Here is a 27042-nt window from a genome sequence, read left to right on the forward strand (position 1 = left end):
CTTGAGGCTCAGCTCGATTCCTGTCTGAGGAGCTTTCCCAGTGCTCTGAGGCAGAACTGATCTTTTCCCTCCTATGTTCCCATAGAGCTTTGCACATCATTACCCATCTTATCTTGCCAGCTAGTGTGCAAACTCTTCCAGAGCATGACCCATCCTCATTCACCTCTGTAGCCTCAGGGCTGAGGGCCATGTCTGGCATACAGAAGGTGCTTGATTAAAGCTTTTAATGAATGTCTCCCAACTCCTTCATTGCTGCACTTACCAGTTCAGCACAGGTACCACTGCCACCCAACTGTCCATTATTTGTTAAGGAAGTTTTCTGTTGAGCAAATTAGTGCCGGAGACATGATTGAAGGTTTGTTTAATCTTAAGAAAATTAATTAGCTTTTAAAGAGTTTAACGTAGTGTGTGCCAATGACTGTTTTTAATCAGGACATCTTATCTAAAGCAAGCACTCTTTTGCGTTTACTCTGTTTTTCACAGCAATTCTACTGAATGTTATCAAACGTTGTCTTTAATTCAGATTTTGCTAATTCATATCAAGCTCGTCCTAGTCCTTATGAATTAGAGAAGAGTCCTCACTTGCTATCTGGTCAATCCCTATTAGGCACCGTAAATGACCGGGCTGCATTTCAGAAGCTCACTGTAGTCAGTCCAAAGTGAGATGTGCTGTAAGTGTAAAATACACACTGAATTTCAAAGACTTGGTACCCTCAAAAAGGAAAATCCCTCGTTAATATTTGTCAAATATTAATGACATATTACAGCAATTATATTTTGGATCTACTGAGTTAAATAAATTGTTGATTTCACCTGTTCCTTTTTACTCTTTTGACGTGGCTGCTAGAACACTGTAAAGTACAAGCGTGGCTTGCTTTACGTCTCTGTGGGACGGCGCTGGTCTGGATTGTTGAGTCACGGAGAACATGGTGCTTGCCTCCCGGTAAATTTCAGATAGTCGGTGTTCATTACGTGTCTGTCGGATGAATGAATGAATGAGGTTGATCACTAACACGTGGCTTCTTCTTATCTACTGTGGGACCTCAGACAAGCTGTTTCACTTCCCTGGGCCTCAAGTTTTCTCATGTGTAAAATAAGCAGAGTAACCGGAGCCCTGTTATCTGCTTCCAGTTAGATCTCTTCAGTGATTTGGAAAAAGGATTTTAGTTCTCTACTTCCAGGGACTGCAAAACATTGCTCAGTGGGGGCAGGAAATAATGGTGTCCCCAGCTTACTGAGTGGTGAGGTGAGAAGCCTCACTGGGAACCCTCTATAATTTCATCTTCTATTGCAGCCCTTCCCAGATTGCCTCTTGGTCTCACTTAGAACCAGGAATAGTCTTGCTGCAATGCCCATCTTTCTTACAGCTGTCCCCACATAACTTCTGGAATTTATTATTCATTTTTATCCCATCACACATAATTGATGACTCAACTCTAGCAATATCAGATTAAACCTCAGTGAGGTTGTTTTCCCGCTCCTACATTTGCACTGAAAATTATATATTCATGCGGCCACGTGGTGGTCAAAAGGGCAATTAACAAAGTCAGATCATCTAGGTTCAAATCCCTCCCCCCGCATCTTACTGGTTATGTAACTTTGGGCAAGTTAACCCAGTACCTAATTTTCCTCATCTGTAAAATGGGGAAAATGCTAATAATTAACTCATGTAAGATGGAGAGGGTTACATGAAAATAATGTATGCAAAGCAATTAGCACAATTAGTACCTGGCACCTGGTAATATATTATTATATATAATTAATTATATATCATAATTCATATATATATGATTATGCTATTGATTTCATTTTCAAAACCTTTATTCCATACCCACACTGGGCCAGACATTATTGGGATATGGCCCCATATTCCAGAGAGAGAAAGTTTTCCCCCCATTATAGCAGCTTTTAGGGAAGATGGCATAGCAAAAAGATTAAGGGGGTAAGCAGTCATGAGATTCAAAAAGGAAGAGTCAGAGGAGCTGGCCAGGCAAAATGTAACAAGAACAACAACAACAATAGTTATAATAATGCTAAATGCCTTCCATAGTCTAGTCCCATTACACGTTCGTTACACGTGTGGTCTCATGTCATCTTTATAACGACTCCATTTGACACATGGAGAAGCTGAGTCTCAAAGGCCGAATCCAAGGTTGACCTACCACCAAGTGAATCCAAACTCAGGTCTCTCTGCCCACAAGTCCTCTGCTGCTTCTACCACCTCCAGTTCTCTCCATTCAAGTGATGGGATCATTTCTTCTGATGTGTCTGAAAATCCTCTTTTCCTATAAGAAGACATTTTCCTCCCCAACATTCTTGAAAACCAGGCAAAAACAAATCACTGAGGTTGAAACCAGAAGACTGCCACTTTCTGTGAAGCGTGCCCCTCAGACACACCGTGGGTGGGCTGTCCTTGTAGAATAAGAGGGGTCTGGTGATGATTAAAGCTGGGATGGTGGGCTGAGCTACCTGGGTGAACGGAGCTCCCTATCATGCAGGAGTCTAGCAGAGGCTCAAGGTGCAGCATTCAGGAATGGTCAGCATTTTGAGAGACCGGCGAGGTCCCTCCAGGTGAGACTTCAGGATGGAAAGTCAGGGATGGAGCAGGAAATTAGACAGGAAGCCGGGACCTGGGCCGCCCCAGGCCTGGTCTGCATGATCAGTTCTGGTGAGAGTGGGCAGGGAAGGTGGAGCCTGACGCCCACTGTGGTGCTGGGACATGGCAGGGGCACAGCCATGTGATCCTGGCCACAGACTGTCCTGTGGTTCCCTCCCCCAGCCCTGGGCTCCAGTGTTTCTCCAGGCCGACGTCTCCTGGGGTTGGGTCAGGGTGGACTCAGCAGACGCTCACTCCTGGTAGCCAGGCTGGGCTGGGGCGAGCAGGACTCACAGGTTCACGTGCTGCACCAAGCACATGGTCACGTGGGTGCCAAGCTCACCGTGGATTCTAAAACATCCACCTTTTATTCGTTCGACAAGCAGGCTGAGAAATTCTTCTCTCTTCCATTTTCAGAGATCCTTGGAGAGAGTTTCTCCACCTTGGGTAAGTCACAATAGCGTCTCCTTTGCCTGCCATTTACAAGTTGTCTGTGGCCCACTTCAAAGACACCCTAATGCCAGCACCTTCTAGGTGCTCGGTAAATAATAATTGCTAACAGTTGGGGAGTGCTTCGCTCTGTGACAGACATTGTTCTAGATCATGCTCTGTACTATTTCACTGAATCCTCTCAGCAATTCTGTGAGAGTTCACAGCAGTCCTGATTTATAGAGGTGGAAACTGAGGCACACAGAGGTTGAGTCCTTTGCCCAAAGTCACGCAGCTAGCGAGGTCAGAAACCCAGGGGGCCCTGAACCTGAGCTCTGAACACAGACACGAAGCTGCAGACCTATGGGATGGGTGTTGGAGAACTGAGCCCAGGTGATTCCTCAGGGTCCATCAGGAAGCTTCGGGAAGGGCTCAGACAGCCCTTCGTGCCAGCAGGTCGAATGCCCTCCAGCCCACTGCAGCGGGTCATCTCCCTCCCCTTCTCCCTCAGCTCCTCCTCCGAATCGTCCCTGCCCCCAGCAGTGTCTTAAAACATGTTGGAAACATTAACTGGTCCCCTGCTATCTGTCCTCGCTGGCGTTGGCTCAGACAGTGCAGTTTAGATATCTTTCCTAGGGCAGACAGCGGGTCAGTGAGAGTCGATAATGGATTCCAGCAGATTGGACACCGTTCAGATGGAACGCGAGCCTGGCGTCCACCTCCTCCTCGTGTACTAGCAGCGGCTGGGCGCTGCCCCCAGGGAGGGGCCTGGGCCCCGGGGCGCCTGGGGGGCTCAGCAGGCGGGTGGTCAGGGCTGATCTCCTGGCCGCTCAGGCTCTCTCGGCGTCTTCCCTTGTCAACGTGCCCTCCCGTGCCTGCTGGTTCTTGGAAACTCGCAGGGCTGGGGCTGTCTTTTTGTTCCCGGCTGCATTCACTGCAACAGTGCCAGCCCGTAGTAGGTGCACAATAGGGTATTTGTTGAATGAAGCATCGGTAGTTCCTGTTCAGAGCATTATTTGGCTGACACATGGGCCCCCTGGGCTCCAGTCTTGTCTCCCCATCTGCTTCTTGGATGTCTTCATTGGACATTGCACATTTAACATGCCAGGAGCTGCCGAAAGCCGCTCAGCTCACACCTCCCACCTCGGCGCCTGGTAGCCCCCTCCTTCCAGCTGCTGAGGGCAGAATCCTCAGAGCCCATGTGGACACCCTCTTTTTTCATGCCACACGTTCAGCCAAGACACAGTTGCTCTCAGCTCTGCCTTCAAAACAGACCAGGAAGGCAGTGGCTGTCAGACAGTGCTGTCTCTTTCCTACAGTCTCGCCTGGACTATCCTTGCTTCCAACCTTTTCCCCACCAAAGAACATTCTAATGCTTTAGCCGGAGCTGTTCTAGAACGTAAGTCAGATCACGTCACTCCTGCACTCACACCTCCGCCTCACTGTGAAGGCCCAGGTCCTCCCCGAGGCCTGGGAGGCCTGGCGCTCACCACCCCGTTCCTTCCAGGCTCCCTGTGTGCTTCCTCAAACACGCCAGGCACACGCCCAACTGGCCTTTGTCTTGCTTCCGCAGATACACTCGTGGTTAGCTTCTGAGGAATCACTTGTGTTGCTTTGAGGATTAATGAGTTAACATGTGAAAAGCATTTAGGACAGTGCCTGGCTCATTAGCTTTTAGTTACTGCTGCGTTCTTATCGTGGATCTTCGGGGCCTAATTCATAGCAGACACTCAGGTTGGTCAATGGGCTACATGTCCAGGGCCTGGCCCAGTGCCTGGCACCAAGTGGGAACTCAAAGGTTTGTTGAACTAAAAATGTAGAGGTGAGGCAGTGCACACCCCGCCTGGTACAGGCCATGAGAACTGAACAGTTTGAGAAACAGTTGGGAGCCCATCATTTCTGTGTCCTCTGAGGCAAAATCTCCTGCCTGCCCTCACTGCTCCACCAGCCTGGGGAGCTACCCCTGCTTGGGTCCCTTCCCCAGGGCCTAACCCTTACTTCCTGGCTCCAAGCTCAGACATCAGGAAAGCCAGGGATAAGGTCTCCTGGCAGGAATTGAACCCCTGGCCAGGCTTATGGGGTGCCTGAGACCGTGGGGAGAGGGAGCAGGTGACCAGATGGAGGCACTTCCCCTGCAGAGATGATCCCTTTGTGCTGGGCTTCACTGCCCTCACCTTGGGCGCTCAGGTTCTGCCCAAGCATTCTGGGAATTGCTGCTGGTCAGGGAAGGGGGGTCGTTGGGACCTTCTGCCTCAGCTGTCACCGCTTTTGGCCTTTCCTTTCTTGACCCCTCCACTGGAAGCTTTTGCGCCAAAGAGTCTGAAGATGAAGGCTGTGGCCCGAGTCTCTCTTGGTCTCTCTCCAGGGCAGAAAAACCTTGTGAATCTGCTCTCTGTTTAGAGTAGCTTCTAATTTGAAGCAGCTGTTGTCCCCAAGCAAAACCACTCTGTTGGTGTCCCAGAACGCCAGCCTTCGGAGGTCTCCCCTGGTTAATTCGACCTTGGCTGTTTGTTCCTGAGGTACAGAGGGAAATGGAAGGTTGTTGTGTCCCCTCCCAGGGCCCCCTTGTCCCCTAGGACCACCCCGAGAGGCACGCAGAGCTGCATGCCCAGCTTCAACCGCGGGGCACCCGGTAGGGGGTATTCAGTGCATGAGAGTTTCTGCCTGTTTATGTTTCATGTGCCCTAGTGTGTTGGAAAACAAAACGCATGGAAACTGCTTATAAATAAAACTACACCATGAAACTACCCTCCTACTCGGAGGGGCTGACCCAGCTGTTTGTCAGAGAAGCATCTCTGCTGCTGATGAACAACACGCCCTTTTTAGGCAAAACAAAGAACAGCGCTCTGTGCCCACGGAGCTTGCTTTTGGAAGGATCTTGGTTTGGGTCATCTGGTTTATGCAACATTCTTTTTTTTTTTTTTAATTTTATTGAAGTATTGTTGGTCTACAATGTTGTTGTGTTAATTTCTGCTGTGGAGCAAAGTGACTCAGTTATACATATATGTATTTGTGTTCATATTTTTTTCCATTATCACAGAATATTGAATATAGTTCACTGTGCTATACAGTAGGACCTTGGTATCTATCCATCCTATAGATAATAGTTTGCCTCTGCTAGTCCCAAACTTGCAGTCCTTCCCTTCCCCCTCTCACCTCCCCCTTGGCAACCACAAGTCTGTTCTCTATGTCTGTGAGTCTGTTTTTGTTTTCTAGATATGTTCATTTGTGTTGTAGTTTAGATTCCACATATAAGTGATATCCTATGGTATTTGTCTTTCTCTTTCTGACTTACTTCGCTTAGTATGCAACATTCTTCTTTTGTGAGTGAAAGCATCATGGTGGGTTTGAAGTCAGGGAGACCCAGGTTTCAGCTCCAAATCCATCACTTACTCACTGCATTTATTACGTCTCTCTGAGCCTTCATCTTACATCTCTAAAATGGGAATGATAATACACACCTTGCACAATTTCTGAGAGCACTAGAGACCATGTTGGTACAGAGCCCAGAGCATAGCAGGTGCTCAGTAAATGGGAGTGTTATTCATTGACCCATGCAACAGCTATTTATTTTGAGCACCAGTTGTGTACTAGTTAGGGAATAAAAGTGGCCCTTGTAGAATTAACATTCTAGATGAGGAGCCAGATAACCAGATAAACAAGTCAAATAGGTAAGTCAGGAGGGAGAGTTGCATTTTAAATAGTGTGGGCAGGGAAGGCTTGCTGAATAGATGGCATTTAAGCAAGAATCTAAGGCAGAGAGGGAGCTGACCACGCAGACAGCCCTGGAGAAGCAATGCCAGCCTCGAGGGGGAGGCTTGCCCACCATCTTTGCTGCTTTTGACGTGAGCTTTCCTACACGTGTTCTCTGAGCCCCATTGCCTGGCCTTCTGCCCCTTCATTTCTGAGCCTTATTGAGCGATCGAACCACCCTCCACAAGACTGACTGTGTCTTCAGGGAGTTTGTCTTAATAACAGAATTAATCAGACCAAACGTTTTTTTTTTAAACATTTTTATTGGAGTATAATGGCTTTACAATGGTGTGTTAGTTTCTGCTGTATAACAAAGTGAATCAGCTATATGCATACATATATCCCCATATCTCCTCCCTCTTGTGTCTCCCTCCCACCCTCCCTATCCCACCCCTCTAGGTGGTCACAAAGCACAGAGCTGATCTCCCTGTGCTATGCAGCTGCTTCCCACTAGCTATCTGTTTTACATTTGGTGGTGTATATATGTCCGTGCCACTCTCTCACTTCGTCCCAGTTACCCTTCCCCCTCCCCATGTCCTCAAGTCCATTCTCTACGTCTGTGTGTAAGTCAGAAAGAGAAGAACAAATACCGTATGCTAACACATATATATGGAATCCAAATGTTATTTTGAAATGTTCCAGGGAAAGAATGACTATGAGCCAGTGTAGGGCTGCCAAATTTTTATGTGGAGTACTTGGGGCAACATGCAGCTGAAAGGCAAGGGGAGAGCAGGGCTGGGGAGCGACAGACAGAATCGTGACTGGTGTCTGAATCAAGGTCAGTTTCTAACCTTTGACAGTGGAGACTGGAGACAAAATACAGGATAGCCTTTCTCCCCAGCCTCTTGCCATGGCCAGCTCCTTTTCATCACTCAGGTCACCTCCTCCGGGAAGTCCTCTCTGAGCAGCCACTGAATTACCTTCAGAGATATTGTCGCCACCTGACATTATCTTAAGTGTTTTGGGGTTTGTGGTTTATTTTCTCCTTTAGAATGAAAGTGCCAGGAGGGCAGGAAACTTGTTTCCCAAGAACCTAGACAAGTAGTTGGCACATAGTAACCGCTCTATGTTTGGTAAATGGATGGATGAAATTGCTTTATATAGAGCTGGGGGAGGAGTCACTGTAGACCAGTGTTTTTCAAACTGCAGGTTATGTCCCATTAGTGGGTTGCGACATCAGTTTAGCTGGCGTTTAAAAAAATGAAATAGAAAAGAATTTAAAATATCAGAGTGCATTACACATGGTAAGGGTCAGTATTGTTTTAAGAAAAATATATACATGCATGTACATATATCCCATATATATGCAATGACATACTTTATTTCTCACTGTGGAGTAGTCAGGAAAGTTTGAAACTCAGCAGTGAATTCTAAGTTTTCTCAGGCTCGATCTTCAAAAGGCACATTCTTCCCTCAGAGACTGTAAACGTAGTTACATAAAGTTTACATTCTGGGGCCCCAGAGTCGGACTTTAAGAAAAGATTCCTTTGTTTCCTATTAACTGAAAAAAATGAATAACTTTCTGCTGTAGAGGGGACCCAATCTCCTAAGTCTCTCCTGACATGCATGGGGTTATTTACACACTCGCACACCCCATATACACAGTCACGCAGATACACACCCAACAACATACAAGCACACACCGACACATACACGCATGCACCCAGACACATACACGCTCTATACACACACAAACACACATTCGTACACACAGACGTGAACACATAGTAATACTCACAAATATATATCTATAGATACAAACACACATGTACACAGTGACACACAGATACAGACCCATTCATGCATCCACGGACACAGAAACGACATAAACAGACACCGTTATAAATATGCGCATGCGTGCACACACATACACTTATATCCACACAGGAACATCCTTACTTTTTCCATTTTGTGCACGGTGCCCCCCTTCACCGTGGAGACTCCCGGGCCATTTTCAGACGGGCACTCAGGCAGGGGCACCCGCAGAGCCCAGCCTGCCCCTGACCAGCGTGCACGGGTAGTCAGGCTGGGCGAGTCCACCGGCTTTGCAGGGACAGACTTGCATTTGAACTCCCGCTGACTGGCTGAGTGACCTGGGTCAGAATCCTCCATCTCACAGAGCCTGATCCCTCACCTGGGGACTGGGGTAGGTCACACCTACTTCCCAGGGGTCGGGAGGCAGTGGAACGAGCTGAGAGCGGGCATGGCGTACTCGCCAGCTGCCCCAGCAGGAGCGTCAGGACCCGCTGTGCCCCTCTCACTGTGTGATGTCGGACCAGCTCCCTGGCCCATGTTTCTTTTGTAACAAGGGGTATCGCCTCTCCGGCAGAATCCTTGAGAGGAGGAGCTAAGATCCGCAGGAGGATGCGGGCACAGTGGCTGACGAAGCTTGTCACACACTCTATCCCCCAAGGCTGCATCTTCCCCCGTACCCCCATCCAGCCCACACCACCCCGTGCTGTCCTCTGGGACCACACAGAAGCCAGGCTGGGCTCTCCCTGGAAAACCACTCTCTCTGCCATTTAAAGATCCTCCTTTGAAATAACATCTGTAACTTTTGGGATGGATCCACTCTCACTCCTGCATTATAAAGAGCAGCTTCCCCGTCTCCGGAAGGCTCTGGTACGAGGATCCCATGTTACCTGCATCGGGGCCCCCTGGGGTCTCCCTGGGGCACATCAGTTGAAAAGATTGTGTCATTTTCACCTTCATAGTTTCATGGCCTCTGGCCACAGGGGAGGAGATGACAAGCGTCGTGAATGTAGGGAAAGAGAAAGGTCACCAGGATGGAGTGGGATGGCGGTCCTGGTCCAAGAACAAGGCACGTCCCAACAGAGCAGCCAGGATGGGGAGAAACAACGCATCCCAGATATTTTCTGCCTTACATTTTGCCTCCAGAACAATACAGAGCAGCAGGTGTCAGTGACAAAGAAACTGAAAAACGAAGAAATGCATAAAACGTAAGCAGAAAGCAGCAGAGTTTGTCTGCCACCTGGCACTGCCTCCTGGCTGTCCCAAGCCCAAGTCCGTGTGTGGGGAGCCCGTGAACTGCGCTGCCCACAGACCCGCCACGCGCCCCCGTGGGCTCCACGGCATACTCTTCTCTGCTTCCCTCTGTCATCAGCCAACAAATGAATGTTTGCTGAGTCTCTGAGATATGCCCGGCTCACGCCACGCGCCTTTGGGGACGGGAAAGTGAAGGAGACAGGCACCGCCCCCACAGAGGTTTTCAGATGTTATCTGAATCGTGACACTGCCACTGCCAGGCATGCTGGGAGATTTGTTTCTCTGCCAGTTCAGGGCAGAGCTGGGGAGGCTGAGTGAATTGGTTCAAACAAAGTGGTTAACTGGACACATCTCATTTAATCCTTACCACTTCCCTCGGAGGAAGGGGCTGTCGAAGAACCCAGGAAGTTGCAGGGCTGGGATGTCTGGTCAGCGTGTATGGTTCTTTCATTTAGAAGCCAGTCACAGAGAACCACATACTGTATGATTCCATTTGTGTGAAATGTCCAGAATCGGCAAATCCATAGAGGCAGAAAGTAGTTTAATGATTGCTTAGGGCTGGGGGGGCCAGGGGCTGGGGGGTGATAGCTAAGGAGAGCGCTGATAGGTACAGGGTTTCTTTCTGAGGTAATGAAAAGGTCCTAAAATGAATCGTGATGATGGATGTCCAACTCTGTGAATATTGAAACCCATTGAACAGGACACTTGAAATGGGCGAGTTGTATGGCATGCGAATTTTATTTCAAAAAAGCGAGTTTTCGATTTTTCATTTAAAGTCGAGCCCTCTCCCTCCCACTCAGCTGGCCTGCTCCTGCAGCTGGGGAACAGCTGGGTCAGGTTCTGCTCTCTCTCTGCCTTGAGCTTTTAAGTGAGGGGGGCGGGAGGAGTGGGAAAGATGCAAGAAGATTCTTGCACGAATTACGCAGTCTTGAGTTGGCCTTGTCTCTCTCTAGACCCAGCAGATGCTTCCAGCAGGGTCTCTCTTTCGTGGGTTTTTTGGAGACTTCTCTGTCCCTAAGGATCTCTCACCTTCATTTTCCATAACGAGGCTCTATTCCAGTTTGTTGCTGCCACCTCGTTTCTCAGGATTGGGAATTCCATAGTTACCATGCAGGTGGCCCATGCGTGGTGTGGGTACCATGCAAGGGATGAGCCTTGAGGGCCCTCCTTGAGTGGGACCCCCATCTGGTCCTTGGGAAGCCACATCCATCTCTTCCCTGATGAAGTCTGAGAGGGCGGGCTGCTCTCCAGTTCAGCAAGCGTTATTTGTTGTCAAAGCTGCTAGGAAGTGGCAGATTTGAGCCTCAGACATTGGGTAGATGTGGCCCCATAAATGGTGGGGAGGCACATATATTAAATTCTTTGGTGATTTCAAAGACCCCCCCTCCCTCAATTTAAGATGAAGGGGGAAACCTCCCAGCCCTCTCACTTGGGTGTGTTTGCAGGTGGGATTTTGGCTCTTCAACGGCTCTCTCCGGTAAACCACTCTAAAATCTCTTTCCCATCTCCTAAAACTCCACTCTTTTGTGTTGACGTGGGCAAGGCTGGGTGGGATTGTGGGTCGGGTTAAGAGTTGGGCCACTCAGCACTTGGTGCCTCCTTTGCAAAGTCTGCCTATAGTCCGGTACGTGCTTTGTATTGAGCCACCTTATGTATAATGTAGCTTCGTGCTTCATTGGAAGCTTCCATTTCAATATCCTGATGCAATTATAAAATATTTGCAGGGGAGGGAGATCATATTCTCACATCTTCCCTGGAGCAGCCGTGTCGTGTTCAGTAAAACCGTATTCATGCCAAGTTGAGCTTGTCCACTGCATACCTTTCCTGAGATGCCGCATAAATGCTTTTTAAAGATGTTCCTTGTCAAACGGTGCCTGAAGTTTCCAAATGGATTTGATTTTTCTCACTTGTTTATGGATGAGCTTCCTTCTGTAGGAGGTCCCAGTATTTTCTTGCCCCACCGAGACACCATTTGCATAGGTTATATATCCAAATAAATTGCAAACGCTTTTAAGAAAAGTAGAAAGTTGATGTTGCGGAATTACACTGGAGTTTTGATCTGTTTGCTGGCACATTTATCCTGAAGCTTCTGGCGAGGATGTCGCAAGAAGACAGTAGAAAACAGCATTGAAATTATCCCCCCTTTTCTTCCTCTGTAAATAAACAGCCAGGCTCATTTTTTTTTTTTTAACGCCCTCAGTGTTGATTTTACAGTTAATCTTGGGAAGGACCCAAGGACAACATCAGCCAGTTTATAATTGAATCCAAATTTGGGGGTGGAGGGCGGTGGCGGAAGTGGGAAAGAAGTTTATTCTCTTCTCAGGCACGTGTCATTTTTTAAGCAGTGCCTTCAAGGGTGAATTTAAAAGGGACTTCAGAGGGCAAAGTCGAGTTGGCATCCAGACTCTTTGCAGATGAGGGATGCTTTTGGAAACAACTTTAAAAGGAAACAACTAAGACGCAGAACCTTGTTGAAAACCTTGCGTCGCTTGGTTCTGAGTTCATCTGAGGCTCAGGATCTGACCCGTTTGTCCCGTCTCTCTCCAACAAGGAAAAATGAGAAGCCACCACAGATGGAAAAATCTTCCTTGAAACTTCAGCGTGGTCTACCTGAAGTTTCACCAGGTCTACCTGGTGCTTTCTCTGACCCCAAAAAGTTAACTTTATGGGAGGGACGGGATGGTGGGCACCAGACGTAGGTAGGAAAGGAATAGCTCAGGGAAAGCTGAGTCTCCTTGGAAATGTGTTGATTGGGTGTGAGGGTAAATGAAGGTTGGGCTGGGTGGGGTCGGGAATGAGTTGTTAGGATGGAAAAGTCACACCGAGAGCTTCTATTTATCAAGCGCTCACTCTGTATAAGGCACTGTGTGCGCATTTTATACAAATGGTCTCATCTGGTTTCTTTGAGGTCAGTACTGTTATTACTCTCATTTTACACCTGAGGAAACTGAGGCACAGAGGAGCCCAGCTTCCCCCAAGGTCCACAGCCAGCTGAGAGGTAAAACTAGGATTTGGAGGCTGCTTTCACAGCCCCTCTTTTACTCACCTTCCCTGTTGAGGTAAGAAGCAAGAGGAACAGATGATACCTTTTGATTGTGTATTTACTGTGTGCCTGATATAAACCCTCTCACACCAACCTCACCTCTTATCTCTACTTCCTCTTCACAGATGAGGAAATTAGGACCCAGAGAGGTTAGGTAACATGTCCAAGGTCACACAGCTAGAAGGTAGTGGAGCTGAGATAAAAATCCAGGTCTGTCTGGTCTAAAGCCCACACAGCCACCTTCTCTCAGAGCCACTGAATTCCGGAGGCCTGGGGAAAAGTTTTTGGTGTGAAGATAGCTGGGCAAGTCTACAGTGATCCGCTGTTAACCCTCAGAACGCGTGGCCCGGAGGAATCCTGGTTAGCCAGAGCCTGGTGCCCTCCGCAGTCCCTCTGACACTGCATGTACATTCTTTAAGCTGACATCATCATTCTTTAATCCTCTCCTCTCTCCTCACCAGCACAGATGGCCTTTTCTCCTGGTCTGAATGGATGGGGGCCGTTTCTCTCATTTTATGCGGTGATGGGAATCTGAGCTCTGCGCAGCGTGGCCGGGTACTTCTCATCAGCCCTGAGGGCAGGGGTTTGTTATTTTAGGGGACAGTCTTCTATTGTTCTGTGCAAGCACGCCCTGATTCCCTTCCTACCTCCTGCTATAGGACCCCAAGATAAATAAGAAAGTGCGCTCGCTAAAGGACCCTAGCCCTTCATTCCTGCGGCTGAGCTGTGAGGACCCAGGGAGAAGGCATTCTTAGGATCTCCCGGGAGCCACGGAGCTCAAATTGTGCCTTGTCAACCAGCCTGGCCGCGCTGTTCTGGGCGCTCGGCCTCTTCATACACAGGCCAGACCGTGGTTACTTCCAACCCAGGCCCCCTCGGAATTCCAGCAGGTATTGGAGGACGTGGCCAAGCCGCATTTATTCTGCGTGGGCATTTGACACGGCCTGGCTTTCTCATACTCTTTAGCCAAGACGACAGTGGGTGCGTGCGTATCTGTGAGGTGGAGCCCTCCCAGGTGGAAATCAGCCGGGCTAAGACAGCATCCTGCGAACGTGGCTGTTCACCTGCTCTTGCCCACTCTGAGCTCTACAGGTAAACCTGCAAACCCAGGTAGGAGACACCTCCTCCAGGTGCACATAGCCAGATGCAAAGGGACTTTTCCGTTCAACTGTGCGTGAGGATAAGAGAACCGCACCCACGCTCTGTGCGGTTTACTCCACAAGGGTGTCTAATGGCAGGTAAAGGGCATGTGACGAAGTGGACCCCTGGTTCTGCGACCTCCTCCCTGGGGAGCCCTGCAGATGAAGGACATCCTCTGGACCACGTCTCAGTTTGTCCCATGTGGCTGATTCCCTGAGGACTAGTCTCACTGGGGGCGTTTGTTTCCTGTTCAAGGCCATTCTTCCCCACCTCCCCTTGATGCTGCAGTGCGGGGTCTCTCGTCGCAGGGATGGCTAACAGGTTTCCTCCACGCCCTCACCTCTGCCTCAGCAGAGGCTGCCCGGAGAACCCAGTTGGAACGGCGGGTGAGGCTGGACGGTAGACACGTTGGGTGCATTTTTGCCAGCCCGCCGTGAGTGGGCCCTTTGTGGTCCTTCTGGCAGCGGGTTCTCCTTGGGGTCAGGACGCTGTGCTGTTTGGGGAAGCTGGGCAGAAAGAGCTGCTTCCAAGTCTCCCCGACCTGTTATGTGCCAACAAGATGCCTGGTGGGCAGCACCTTGGCCCCCTGCCTCCCCCGAAGGATGTCTTGGAACATTGCGATTTGGCCGTCCCCAGTCCAGTATCGTGGGGCTGTGCACACTCACTGATGTTTATATACATTCTGAAAGGTCAGACCAAGCACACGAAGAAGGAGCTCAAAGAGGGACCCCTCAGGGGAGCCCCATCCCTGTGAGCAGACTGACCCAAGTCCCCATTGCGAGGCAGCCTCCTTTTTGGGGGGCGCTTCCTCCTGCCTCGCCCACAAATGCTAGAGGATGAGCACTTTGGGGCCCCGGGTGAAAAGCCCCAGCCTGGGAGGTGGCAGAGCCGAGTGCAAAGCCTCATCTGCTCTGGGGTAACGCTGGGCCTCGGGCAGTTTCACCCTCGGCACACGGTGGCTATCTTCCCTGCCTTTGCTCCCTGTCTGGGCTGGGCTGAAGTCAGAGGGGCCGAGGGATGAATGGTGAAGGGCGTGAAGATAGAAAAGGTGCTTGGTAAATGTCAGGCGTCGGGTTTGCTTTGATGACGATGGTGATAATAATGCAGATGGTGGTGACGACGATCATGAGCTCAGCCGGACATGGTACTCTTTGATATTTGACCTGGAGTGGCATCCAAAAGTGAGCTTTGGTGGTGGTGAGGAGTGCTACCTAGTACATAGTCTGTATGACAGCACAGCACATAGTTTAGGTACAGCCCAGTAGAGTGATAGGGAGGCCGCCTGGGTTCCAAATCTGAATCCACTACCACCCAGCTCTGTGACCTGGGGCACATCACTCAAAACTCTCTGTGCCTGAGTTTTCTCGATCCGTAAAATGGGCATGATGGCAGTACCTCCCTCGTAGAGTCCTCGGTTTCAAAGACCGTGGGCTAGCACTGGAGACCTAGTGTTCAAATCCAGACCATGTATAAGCTCGGAGTATCTGAGCTAGAGGCAGAGTTGTGAGAAGAGCCCAGTCTGAAGTCCCGGGTGTGAATCCTGCCCAGGCCCTTGGCTTGCCAGCCCCTGGGCGAGTTCTGGGCCGTCTGGGAGCCTTAGGGTCCTCATCTGTAAAATAGAGACAGTACCGGTCGCTTCTCTCAGAGCCATCGTGGGGATTTAAATAGGACTCTTCCTGACGTAAACGCAGCTCACGCTGAGTCTGTGGTCATTAGGAGCCAGCTGCCCAGTAAAACACTTCACATTGTCTCACGTAAGCCTCCCTGATCCCATCAGGCAGGTACTTTTTTTTTTTTTTTTACCATCCACAAAACATGGTTTTATTTTTATTTTATTTTTTTAAAACTTTCATTGGAGTAGAGTTGATTTACAATGTTGTGTTATTTTCTGCTGTGCGGCAGAGTGAATCAGCTCTACATATACATATATCCACTCTTTTTTAGATTCTTTTCCCATATAGGTCATTACAGAGTATGGAGAAGAGTTCCCTGTGCTATATAGCAGGTCCCCATTAGTTACGTATTTTATATATAGTAGTTCCCAATCTTCCGATTTATCCCTCCCCCGCCCCTCCCCCCCACCCCGGCAAGTACTATTATTGTTCCTTACTTTATGGATGTGGAAACTCAGGCCCCAAGAGGTTAAGGAGCGGCATGTTGGAGGGGCACATCGAGGGGTGCTGCCGCCCCTCCAGGCTCCCAGGGCAGCCTCCATACACAGCAGCCCCCTCCCAACTCTGCGGCGGCACCTGTAGCTCACCTCCCCCTCCCCCCAGCAGGAAGCCTTGCCATCTCGCTGCCTCCGCCCCTTGGGGAATATTGCGCAGGGATGAATGGGTGTGGGATTGCAGGCTGTTGCTGGAATAAGTGAGCTCATGTGTGTTGTGCCTGTCTCTTGCTGAGTGAGCGTCAGCCTATGAATTCTCGATGAGCTTACCCAATGGACAGTAATATTGGATCAGCGTTTAAATGGACAGCCTGTGTGCGCTGAGAATGAACAGTCAGTAAAGGCCTGTTGCCTGCCGGCTGGCTTGCCCTGCTCGGGCTCAGGCGTGGAGTCCCTGCCAAGCCTGGAGAAAGGTGCGGCCCCAGCCCCAGGCTCCAGTGGATCTGGTGGTGCTTATTCTGCACAGGGGGTGCCAAGGGCTCTGGGACACTATTTAGCATTTACTTTCACTCCCACCTTCTCAAAATCACCGACACCTGCTCTAAGTGGGGGCTTGTCATTCTCTAGGCCAGAGGGACATCTTGGGGACCACGGTCATACCTACATCTTCTCTGGGACGATCCCCATCCCCTGTCATTTTAAATGCAAACTAGAAGAGTATATAAAACTGCTTGGATTCCAAATCTAGTCCACCACCGCCCAGCTCTGTGCCTCAATTCCCTCATCTGTAAAATGGGGGTGATAACCAGCGCCCCAGTACCTCCCTCATGAGTGCTTGTGAGGATTGAACGAGTTAATATATGGAAAGGGCTGGCACAGTGCCATGCACATATTAGGCTCCATAAAAGTGTTTCTGTGATCATCCTCTGTAAATATCTGTTAGAGATCAGTGTCCACTCTTGTCTTTGAGCTCCATGAGGGCAGGGGGCCTGTCTGTCCTGTTCAGTGCTGTGTCCCCAGGACCTAGTGCCAGGTCTGACATACGGCAGGTTCTCAGAAGGTACCTGCTAAAAGGGTGAGTGAATACATGTAAACAATACTGCTCCAAGTGTAAGAGGGGGTGGGATGGTAAGAGTGGTCTCTGGGTGCTCCTGAGCCCTTTAGGGGTTCACAGGCCTAGAAGGAAACGTCTGTGACTGTACTAATTTCCTATGGCTGCTACAGCAGATTACTTACAAACTTAGTGACTTAAAACAACACAAATTTACATCTTACGATTCTGGACGTCAGAAGTCTGATGTGGGCCCCACTTGGCTAAAATGAGGGGATTTTAGCTTCTAAGGGCCCCCTGCATTCCTTGGCTCATGGCCCCCTGCCATCTTCAGAGCCAGCAACAAGCCTTTCCCACATTGCATAACTCTGATATTGACTCGATATTGACTCTTACCTCTTCTGCATTTAAAGGACCCTTGTGATTATATTGGGCCCACCTGGATAATCCAGGACACTCTCCTTAAAGTCAGATGATTAGCAGCTTTAATTCCGCCAGCTACCTTAATTTCTTCCCCCTTTGCCAGGTAACAAAACATATTCACAAGTTCCAGGGATTAGGATGTGGACATTTAGGGGACTATTCTTCTGCCTATCACAGGGACTTTCACTTATTCAGGAGGCTGGGAAAGCTAAGGTAGAGACTCTCTAACTGCCCCAAACCATTTTTAGAGGATCAAGGTCTTAGAATCAGCACCTCTTTCACAGTAGCTCCTCCTGAAATTCATGACTCCAGACTGTGCTGTGGTGATTCTCTGGACCTGGTGGTAGGTGCCAGTAAAACCAGCCTTAATAAAGGATCATAGCCCAGAATCAGAATCAGGAAATGTTCAGGGAGCCCCTCCCGTGTGCCAGCATTAGTTGCACTTAGCAGCATTCCTGCTATTCTAAGCCAGTCTTTATGAGCACTTACTATGGGAAAGGCACTCTCGCAGGCATGGGATGCCCGTTATCTCACTGAGTTCTCGTGACAGGCAGGCCCTTAAGGTAGGTGGGTAGTTGTCATCCCCACTTGACAGATGAGGAAACCATGGCACAGAGAGGTTTAGTGACTTGCCCAGGGTCACACAGCTCATCAGTGGCAGAGCTGGGATTTGAACCCAGAGAGTTGGACTCTAGAACACTGCTCTCCCCTGGTTTGCTCTCCTGCTTCTCTACCATTCACGTTCACACACATCATCTCATTTCAGTTGCACAACCGCCCTGTGAGGGGAGGGTTTCTTTTTAATCCCCATTGCTAAGATTAGGAAACCGAGGCCAAGAATGATTGCCTGGCCAGCCCAGCCTTACTCAGCTGCTTAGTGCCCTGCTTAGGCTGTTTCTCCGCATCAGGCTGCCTCATCATGTGTTACTGATAAAGAATTAATTTAGAGAAATGAATGTTTTCACAATACTCTCCACCCACCTAGTCCCTTTCAGGAGTGTTGGCTATTTTTAGTCCCGCCCCTCCTCCCTACAGGTAAGTAATTACAGCTATTTAGAGGGAGAATTGGATGGCATTTCCCGCCTGCCAGCCAGGACTTTCATTTAGTGCTGGTCTGAAGATTGCAACAGGCAGGCAGATGTGACGCTTGAAAGAGTATGCACGGCTGGTCTCCCAGGATCTCCTTAATGAAAAATTTCAATCCTGTGGACGAGAGTGGAGCAGACACAGCCATCATTACTACCCGTGTCTAAATTAAACAAGACAAGGGAGGCTCTTGAGAAAAAAGGCAGAAGTTACTGCGGGCCGAAAGAACAAGCTGCGGGAGGTACGCTCCTGTCAGGAAAGGTTCTCTGACTTTCCAAGGTGCATGGAACGCCAATGCATTTCTCCCTTGGAGAATCAACATCCACTGAGGTCGAGGACACAAAATGGGCACAGCTGTGCCTCCGGCCTCCTCGTCTTCTTGTCCTCTGGCTCCACCAGGGTGAGCTGCAGGCCTGGCCCCAGGACTCTGACTTGGCTGCCGTGGTTCCAGAATGGGGGGACCCAAGTGCCAGACCACCCCCCCCCCCGATGCACTGTCTTCTAGACCCTCCATTTGGCCCCCTGGATGACAACCTGAGATCCAAAGTGGCCCAGTGCATTTGTTCTAGAAATCAACATGCCAGCCGTCACTTTTGCTGTACAAATACATTCATCCACTGACTCCTTGCCCACCATTATTCATTCATTCTCTCTCTCTCTCTTTCTGTCTCTCTCTGACACACACACACACACACACACACACACACACACACACTCTCTCTCTCTCTCTCTCTCTCTCTCTCTCTCTCTCTCTGCTGGCTGCAGTCTGGCAGGAATATAGGCTTCCTGCCATTAATTGGAGGCTCCTGACTACAGATGCAGCATAACAGTCTATTCATATTTCTTTTTTCATTCCAAGAAATGCTGCTCTAGCTAATACCTACTTCACGGCAAATGGCTGGTTGGCATATCAGCACTTTTCAAGTTGTAAACACCCCGTTTGAGCTGGGACTCCTCGTTTCTTTGAAGTGTTCTTCTGAGTGAAGAGTTACTGAGTGGCCAGCAGGCCCGGGGGCGGGGGGCACAGAGGGTGAGCTGCCCGGAGAAGTGGCCGGCACCGGGAGATGCTCAGGTAGGTGGGCGGCCAGGGCTGATCCACGGGCTCCGCTCTTTCCAGAAGCTCCAGGAACCGGGGGCACCCAAGCCACTTGCTACACGGCAATGCCGGTCACAGCTTTCTTTGCCGGGCACCCATTTCCTGGCGTAAAAGTGCAAATGGTTTAGGAATTGGTCCCCTGCTCCATAGCTTCTCGAAAGCAATCCCTCTCTCCAGACCTCCTCTGCCTTCCAGGCTCTTCTACACTTTTGAGTCGGAGGCTGGTTTTTATAAACATGTCGCTTTTTGTAAATTGAGTGAGTGGACTTTCCTGGTTCTGTAAGCATTGCTGGAGGCATCCGGGGCCCCAGGAAACACACTTCCTCCTGAAACGTACCCCCAGAGCAGGCAGGATGGCACTCAGAGTACCGTACCAGCTGTCATTTCCTGAGGACCTACTGTGTGCCGGGCATTTTACCCACGCAATCTGATTCTCTTCTACGTAGTGGATAACATGACTTTGCCCTTTTCTCGGCTACGGAAGACGGAACCGAGGAAGGGTTGGTGAGCTCATCCATGGCTTCACGATTCTGGGAGGCAGAGCCAGGACTTATGATGTCAAACTAGGACAACACTTGAGCTAAGTTTCTGGGGATTTGGGCAGCCGTCACTGCCCTGTTTTTGAGATGTTTGTCTTCAGTTCTGTCCCCATTGCTCCCCGAGGGCCGTGACTCAGACTCTGGTCCTGCAGGCCCCTCGCCAGGTTCGCCTGCCCTGCACTTCCCCCATCCATCAGGACGCGGGGTCCCGGGCCTGGGCAGCAGCTACGCTCACCCCATTGGCTGGGCGAGTCTGCCCCTGGTCTCCCCAGGACCCATTTGCCCTGAAGGTGAATTGTCACAGCCTCTAATTTTGAACAGTATGAAATGCCATGGTCAGCGCCAAGACTGAACAAAGCCAGCAGATGCTTGGCCTTTGAGGGAGGAGAACACTGCGAGCTCTCCTTCGTCTTTCTTTTGATTTGCTATTCAATTAAGAAAGAAAAAAAAATTGGAGAGAATCAGTGAGTAGAAATCTAATTGGAAAAAAACAGAACCAGTTCTTAGTTTCCCGGGGGTCAGAAGAACAGGGCTGAGCATCAAGGATGCGGGGCGACATCTTCTGCCCTCTGCTCTTCCCGCCACTTTTCGCTTCCTTGGTCGTACCATCCACCTACTCGTGTCTTCTTGGGAAATGTTTGCTTGTGAAGGGTAGAACTCCACCCGGTGCTGTTAAAACAAAAAAGGAATTTATTGGAGCAGCAAACCCTGGGGCAGGAAGGGCATTTAGGTTTGCACCTGGCCCCCACCCCACTGGGCATCAAGGGATCAAGGATTAGGCTGTGACTCTCCAGTGCTCTCTCTGGCCCTTGAGTCTCTGCCACTGCTGATTTCTTTGTCTCTACATCTCTCTCTCCCCCTCTCCCACTCTCCCTCCTTCCCTCCCTCCCTCCCTCCCTCCTTCTCTCTCTCTCATATACAGACCATGTAGCCACCTTAAAAGGGTGCCTTCAGCCCACAGCCTTCATCTCCATATGGTCCACTGCCCACCACCAGCTTACCCTGTCCCTCTGATCTTTAGCACCACATTCATGAGAAAGAGCATATGTTGGTCCATGTCTCTCTCTGTGCCTCAGTTTCTATAAAGATAGGGATACTCATAGTACCCATGTCTAGAATTTCCGTGAGGATGAAACGAGTTAGTGCTGCCTAACTGAAACTCAGATGAGTATAACTCTGTGCCTGGTACATAATTAGTGCTCAAAACTTGTGGTTGTTACTGCTGTCCTTTCTATTATTCAGTGGTCCTTGTGTAAAGAGTCATGTGATCAGATGTTTTCCAAACTGTCTCAAAGAGAAAACAACCGGCATAGAAAAAAAGTTTGTTTCTCTTGAAGAACGAATATGAGTACTTGATAAGTAAGATCTTTGTGAGATATTTTATAACGTTCAAAGTACTGCCACGTACACATTTCATTTGATTGCCCTAATATTCTGTGGTTTTGTTAAGACTGTTCAGTAAGGGAGGAAACTGAGGTGTTGAGAGGTTAAAGTATTGTCTGCGGGTATGTGGTCTGTGAGTGACAGAGCCTAAATTCACATCCGGTCTCAACTCTAAATCCTGTGTGTTTTCAACTTTATCAGAGGTGGAAGGTTTCATAAACATCATATTTCCCTTTATACCTTGGCTGCTAGGAAGCTCAAGCTAAGTGTGAGGCCCACATTCAGCGCTCTCCTAACCATGGTTGTTAGTATATTTCTTACACCGTATTGTCATCAAGTGCAGTACTTAGATATGGTAGATTTGCTTTTGCATATGTGCACCTATTGCAAGTAGATAAATCATACCCTCCAATGCATTCAAAAGTGATGAGGATGAATTTAACTTCTAGAACATTGTGGTTTCTGTTTGTGGGAGAGGACAGGTTCTGGTGGATGCAGCCTGGACCCTCCGCCTTCCTGTGATTTGAGTCTCTTTTCCAGCCTCCATGTCAGGGGTCTTTGCCCATCTCTTTCCAAAGTAAAGAGGGTCCCTCCCTCCTCCCCAGGCTCTCTCTCTCTGCTCCCCTCTGATACCTGGGGTGCGGGGGTGTGGGGCTGCTTTTCTCAAAGGCCCTGGCAGTGACACATGGTCAGAAGTTAGCTGAGACCTTTCTGAGGCTGAGATGGGGACAGCATCTTTCCAGAGCTCTAATCAGGGTCAGCTCCTTAAAGATTTTAAACTTGCCAAGAATAAACTAAAGTGTATTACAGGAAGGGTTGATGTGTGTCTGGGCGGAGTCTAATGGTTTTCTTGGATTTTGTCCCCCAGTTCTCAAGGGAGGTGACGCTGGGGTACCCAGTCGGACATCTCACACAAGATTCTAATTTCTTCCAGATTTCCCCTTCCCCTAGACAAGAGCCAGACATACCTGGCCTGAGTCCTGACTCCGGCCCTCTGCAACCTCCCTGAGCCTCACTTTCCCCACCTGTAACATGAGGGTAGTGTCACCTCCCGCAGGAATTGTGGTGACAGCCAGCAGTATTAATAACACTGATAACAAGGGCAGCTGGGACTCGGAGAAGACTTTACCATGTGTGTGAGAATAAGAGCTAATGCTTCTTGAATGCTCACCATATCCCAAATGCCGTGGTAAGCACTCTGTGTATTTTAACTCATTAATGTCTCACAGCAGCTGAGGAGAAAACAGAGAGGTCAACAATTTGCCCAGAGTCACACAGCAAATACATGGCAGAGGCAGGACTCAAAGATGAGTGGAAGGCACTAGCTCAGACCACGGCATGCAGTGGGTTTCTCTGCCCTTCCCCAGGGACCGTGAGGCCAGCAGCCTGTTTCCCTTGTGGAATAACGCTTGCCGGCAGGGCGGTCAGTGCCTCCCCTTGTTCCTCTTTCCCTGACTGCCTTGCACCCTCTGCTCTTCATTTTTTAATTTTTCTTCTGTAAGAAACCAGCCTTGGCCTTAGCAGGCTGCGCAAGGGACTGATTTTGCAGCGGAGGTGAGCTGGTGAGCATTTCTGCTGCCTCTTGGGGCCTGGTCTTTCTGAGGGAACGGGTTTACGGTTGTTTGAAACACAGGTGCTTGGTTTACAAAACCCAAGGTTGTTAGTCGATGAAATGCTCATCTCCTACCAAACAAGGTGGGGTTCAGACCCTTTGGGCTCGGGGGCAGTTCCCTCCTTAGAGCACCTGCACGGTTCCAGGGCCCCAGCTCCCCTGGGAGGGATGGAGACACCCCACTGGCTCAGCAGGTGGCCCGAGGGCACCTGACCCGAGAATGCAAAGGTGTTTGTCTGGCTCTCCCTTTAAATTTTCTTCAGTTTTGCCAAATCAGTCCTCTTTTTAATCTAGATGAATCCTCTCCCCCAAATTCTACTAACAGACTTCCCGACACACCCATCCAGTGGGGCTTTGTCTTCTGAGCACCACCTCAGGGTGGTGGGGCAAGTCTGCGTGGTCCCCAGAGGCCCACAGAACCGGTGAATGGATTGTCTTTCCTACTGCTTTGCTGCCGCCATCTTGAATAGTCAAGATGCAACTGGCCCGCAGAGATCTCTTCAGCCTTTAAGTCATCAAGCCCTTTTGTCCATCCCTTAACCAGTGAAGTAGGACTGGCGAGAACAGTGCCTGTGATAAAGGCGTTGCTCAGCAAGGCCTCTGTCACCCAGAGGACAGGACAGAAACCAAATATGCCCCCTTCCCGCGTGGCAGAGAGAAATAATTGCATATTTCATAAGGGGTTCTCAGTGTCTCATCTAGAATCCTTAGCAAAATATGTAACCAGACCCCGTTTCATCCTTTGCTCTAGGTCCAGCTTCAAAGTTCAAAGGAGATTTTGTCCTTTTCATTATCTGACAAACCACGTAGAAGTCAGGTTTTGGCTGGTCTCTGCTGACCGGCAGAGACCATATTGTACATCCCTTGGGTGCAGAATCCAAGCTTGAAGTAGACACTGGACCTGCCCCTCCGGGTGTTCTAGGAGAAAACCAAGGCAGCTGGATTAAAATGGAATTCTAAGGGGCTTTTAATTAAAAGGCTGTGGTATAGACCAGAGGCCAGGGTTTGATACCTGCTGTGAAACTAAAAATGGACCCTTTCCGCAAAGCAAATGGGAGAATCCCAGTGATGATGGGTCACTGGGAGTTGGAAAACAAGAGAGGCCGCACACATCTGCCTTCCCATCTCCACATACCCCGCCCCACCCCCCAGACAAAGGAGTTCAGCACCCCTGCTCCAGAATGGGCTTTTCTGGAAAGGGCAATCCAGGTATACTGGTGTAATGGTCTAGGGTGGGGTGTGCTACGATTTGAAGTGCCTCGAAGTCTTGCTATAAACCTGCTGTAGGGCTGAGACATTAGAGTGTAATCTCTCAAGATGTTTCTAGACACGTGCTTTAACTGGACTTAGATATGTGTGATTAGAATCCACTGCCTAATGAACCCGTGAGCCAGGTTGGAGATAGCTGAACAATCTCACAGCTGTCTAGCAGAACTCAGGGCCCTGAAGGACTAGGATATGGGACAGATAAATCTGGGTAGATGGATTAGGGAAGATATTAGGGACAAGTCTAGAACATGTCAGATAGTTTAATTAGGAAGGATGATTTTGCCCATTTGGCAGTTTTGTCCAGTCCATCAAGCTGCCTTAGGTCACCACTGTAATTTTGAACTGGTAGGTGTCTAGGAATCTAGAAGGAAACAGGTATTTATTTGGTCTCCCCGCAGGTGATGATGTAGTCATGGCAATGACAAATTACATGATCAGAACCTTCTAAAAGGGATGGTACCTACTCCTGGCCCACCACTGGGGGTTCCTAATATCTTGATTGATCAAATTTTGTGTTATACCCCTCCGGGTCCTACACTCCAGACCCTTTAAGATCAACCTTGCTCCTGGTGCATCCCATTCAACCCATTGAGGAGCAATAGGTGGGTTAACCTAGCTGAGAGTTGACCTCAAGGCTGGGGAAATGGTCTTTCTGCCCAGGTGACTGAAGTTACATCAATCCAAACAGAAATTCGCTCCTCCAAGCCCAACAATGCAGGGCTCTGGAGCCAACAAGAGGGCTGGTGTGGGAGTGGATGGGCTCCAGGAGCGCAGGGCTCTCAGGAAGCAGGTTCCTCACACCCTGGTGTGGTGTCTTGGATGGTGGTGGAGTGGAGGTGATGAGACTGGACTAATCAGTCCGCCACCCAACACACTCCCAATGTTCCTCAGTGCTTGTTGAATGAATGAAGAAGCCGATGTGCTTTTATAATCATGTTTAGACAGACATCTACACTCAGGACCCAAGGAGGAAATCTTTTGTCCTCCAGTCTCCTTCATTCAGTCTCATTCAGTAGGTATTTATTGAGCATCTATTACGTGCCAGGCAGGGTGTAGGTGTAGCGGTGAACACACAAACAAGTTCCTTGACCGCATACAGCTTGTAGAGGACAAGCAGATGGTCGTAGAATCATGAGAAGTGCTGGGAAGGAGGAGGAGCACAGGGGCCCTCACCTGCTCAAGAAAGTCCTCCCAGGAAGCGACAATTTAATCTCTGCCTGACAGGTGAGTTAGGGGTCAGCTGGCAAAGGGGAGAGAGAAGTGGATCCAGTGCCTTCTGGCAGGTGGTCGGGTAAAATCCAGTATTGAAAGAGCTGATGATGGCCTCTAGACATAGCATGATTTTAGAAAACAACAACAATAATAATAATGGCTGCGATTTCTCACTGCTCTCCATCAAGAGAATCTTTACCTCCCTTTCACAGGCTGTGGCTTTAATTGGGTGAGTGGTTCCTTTAGAAATAATTAGAGATTGTAATCAGTCACTACTCAGAAGTCTTGCAGGAACTCATTTGCAAGTCTCTTCAGGCTTGGCCTTAAAACTTCCCTAAAGCTGTGAGGACATGTCAGTCAAAGCCCCTGAGAAACCATGCTGGATTTCAGAGTAAAAGAGAAGAGGAAGTCAGACGTGCCTGCAGTCAGCAGACACACCAGCACACACGATTTCTTAGTCTCGGTTCAGAAGCCTCTGGAATAATCAAACGGTCTTCAACTCCAAACTCCTTTTAAAAAAAAAAAAAAAAAAAGGGAAGAGTCTTGAGGTTAGTTTGCCTCGGCTGTGAGTTTGTTGTCTTTAAGAAGCAAGGAGTTGGAGTTGGAATGGGAATCTCAGACACAAGCCACCCATCCCTCTGAGGTTAGCGTAGATTTCAGGGTCACCTCACCTGTGCTTTAAAACTAGTCTGTCTTAGTGCTGTGCATTTTGCAGTGTCCCTGTGGCAAGTGCTGGCTACAGTGTGCTACTGTCCCCCTGGTTCAACTCAACATTAGAGACCCCTGAAGTTCTGTCCCCAGTGACTTGAACATCCAGAGGTCCCATCCCTGCCCAGGAAAGCTTGCTCCCCTCCCGGTCCCTCCCCTGCCCTACTTGCTGGAGGGGATGGGGGAGAGGATAAAGGGGCAATGGGCACTGAGGAAGGCGGTGGGCAGAAAGGGACAAGTTAGACAGCCAGCATCTTTCTCCCTCAAGGGCCAGGTAAAGCAATACCATCCTTACTTTTTGGTCGATTGTTGGAAGGGAAAATGTGGCTTACAAAACAGTGGAATCGCAATTAAAACGTAAGGGCAAAGCTGGAAAAATACACCAAAACATGAAAAATAATTATCTCTGGTGAATGGGAGTTTGGGGGATTTTTATTTTCCTCTTATCATTTACCTCTAATTATTACTTTTAGTTTCTAGAATTGTTTTAAATATTAAAGCAAGAAAGAAAAAAAGAGAGACTGAAACAGAGACATGGAGGCCAAGACAAGGTGGCAGAGACACAGACACGGCTGGAATGACCACTAGA

At 49.2% G+C, this 27042-nt stretch overlaps 1 protein-coding gene across 4 annotated transcripts in view; it reads left to right on the forward strand.

The window, feature by feature from the left end:
- CHST11 (carbohydrate sulfotransferase 11) overlaps window positions 1-27042 on the forward strand; it is a 277775-nt gene that overhangs the window by 214432 nt on the left and 36301 nt on the right. For 2 of the 4 annotated variants that reach the window (XM_068561544.1, XM_068561545.1), the window contains exon 3: window positions 3014-3043. The exons of the other annotated variants lie outside the window; for them this stretch is intronic. In XM_068561544.1, the coding sequence (XP_068417645.1) occupies window positions 3014-3043 (30 nt within the window). The remainder of the gene's footprint in view (window positions 1-3013; window positions 3044-27042) is intronic. 4 annotated transcript variants of the gene reach the window in all.

This window comes from Eschrichtius robustus, chromosome 13 (genome assembly GCF_028021215.1).
Source record: "Eschrichtius robustus isolate mEscRob2 chromosome 13, mEscRob2.pri, whole genome shotgun sequence".
NCBI classification, from domain to species: Eukaryota; Metazoa; Chordata; class Mammalia; order Artiodactyla; family Eschrichtiidae; genus Eschrichtius; species Eschrichtius robustus.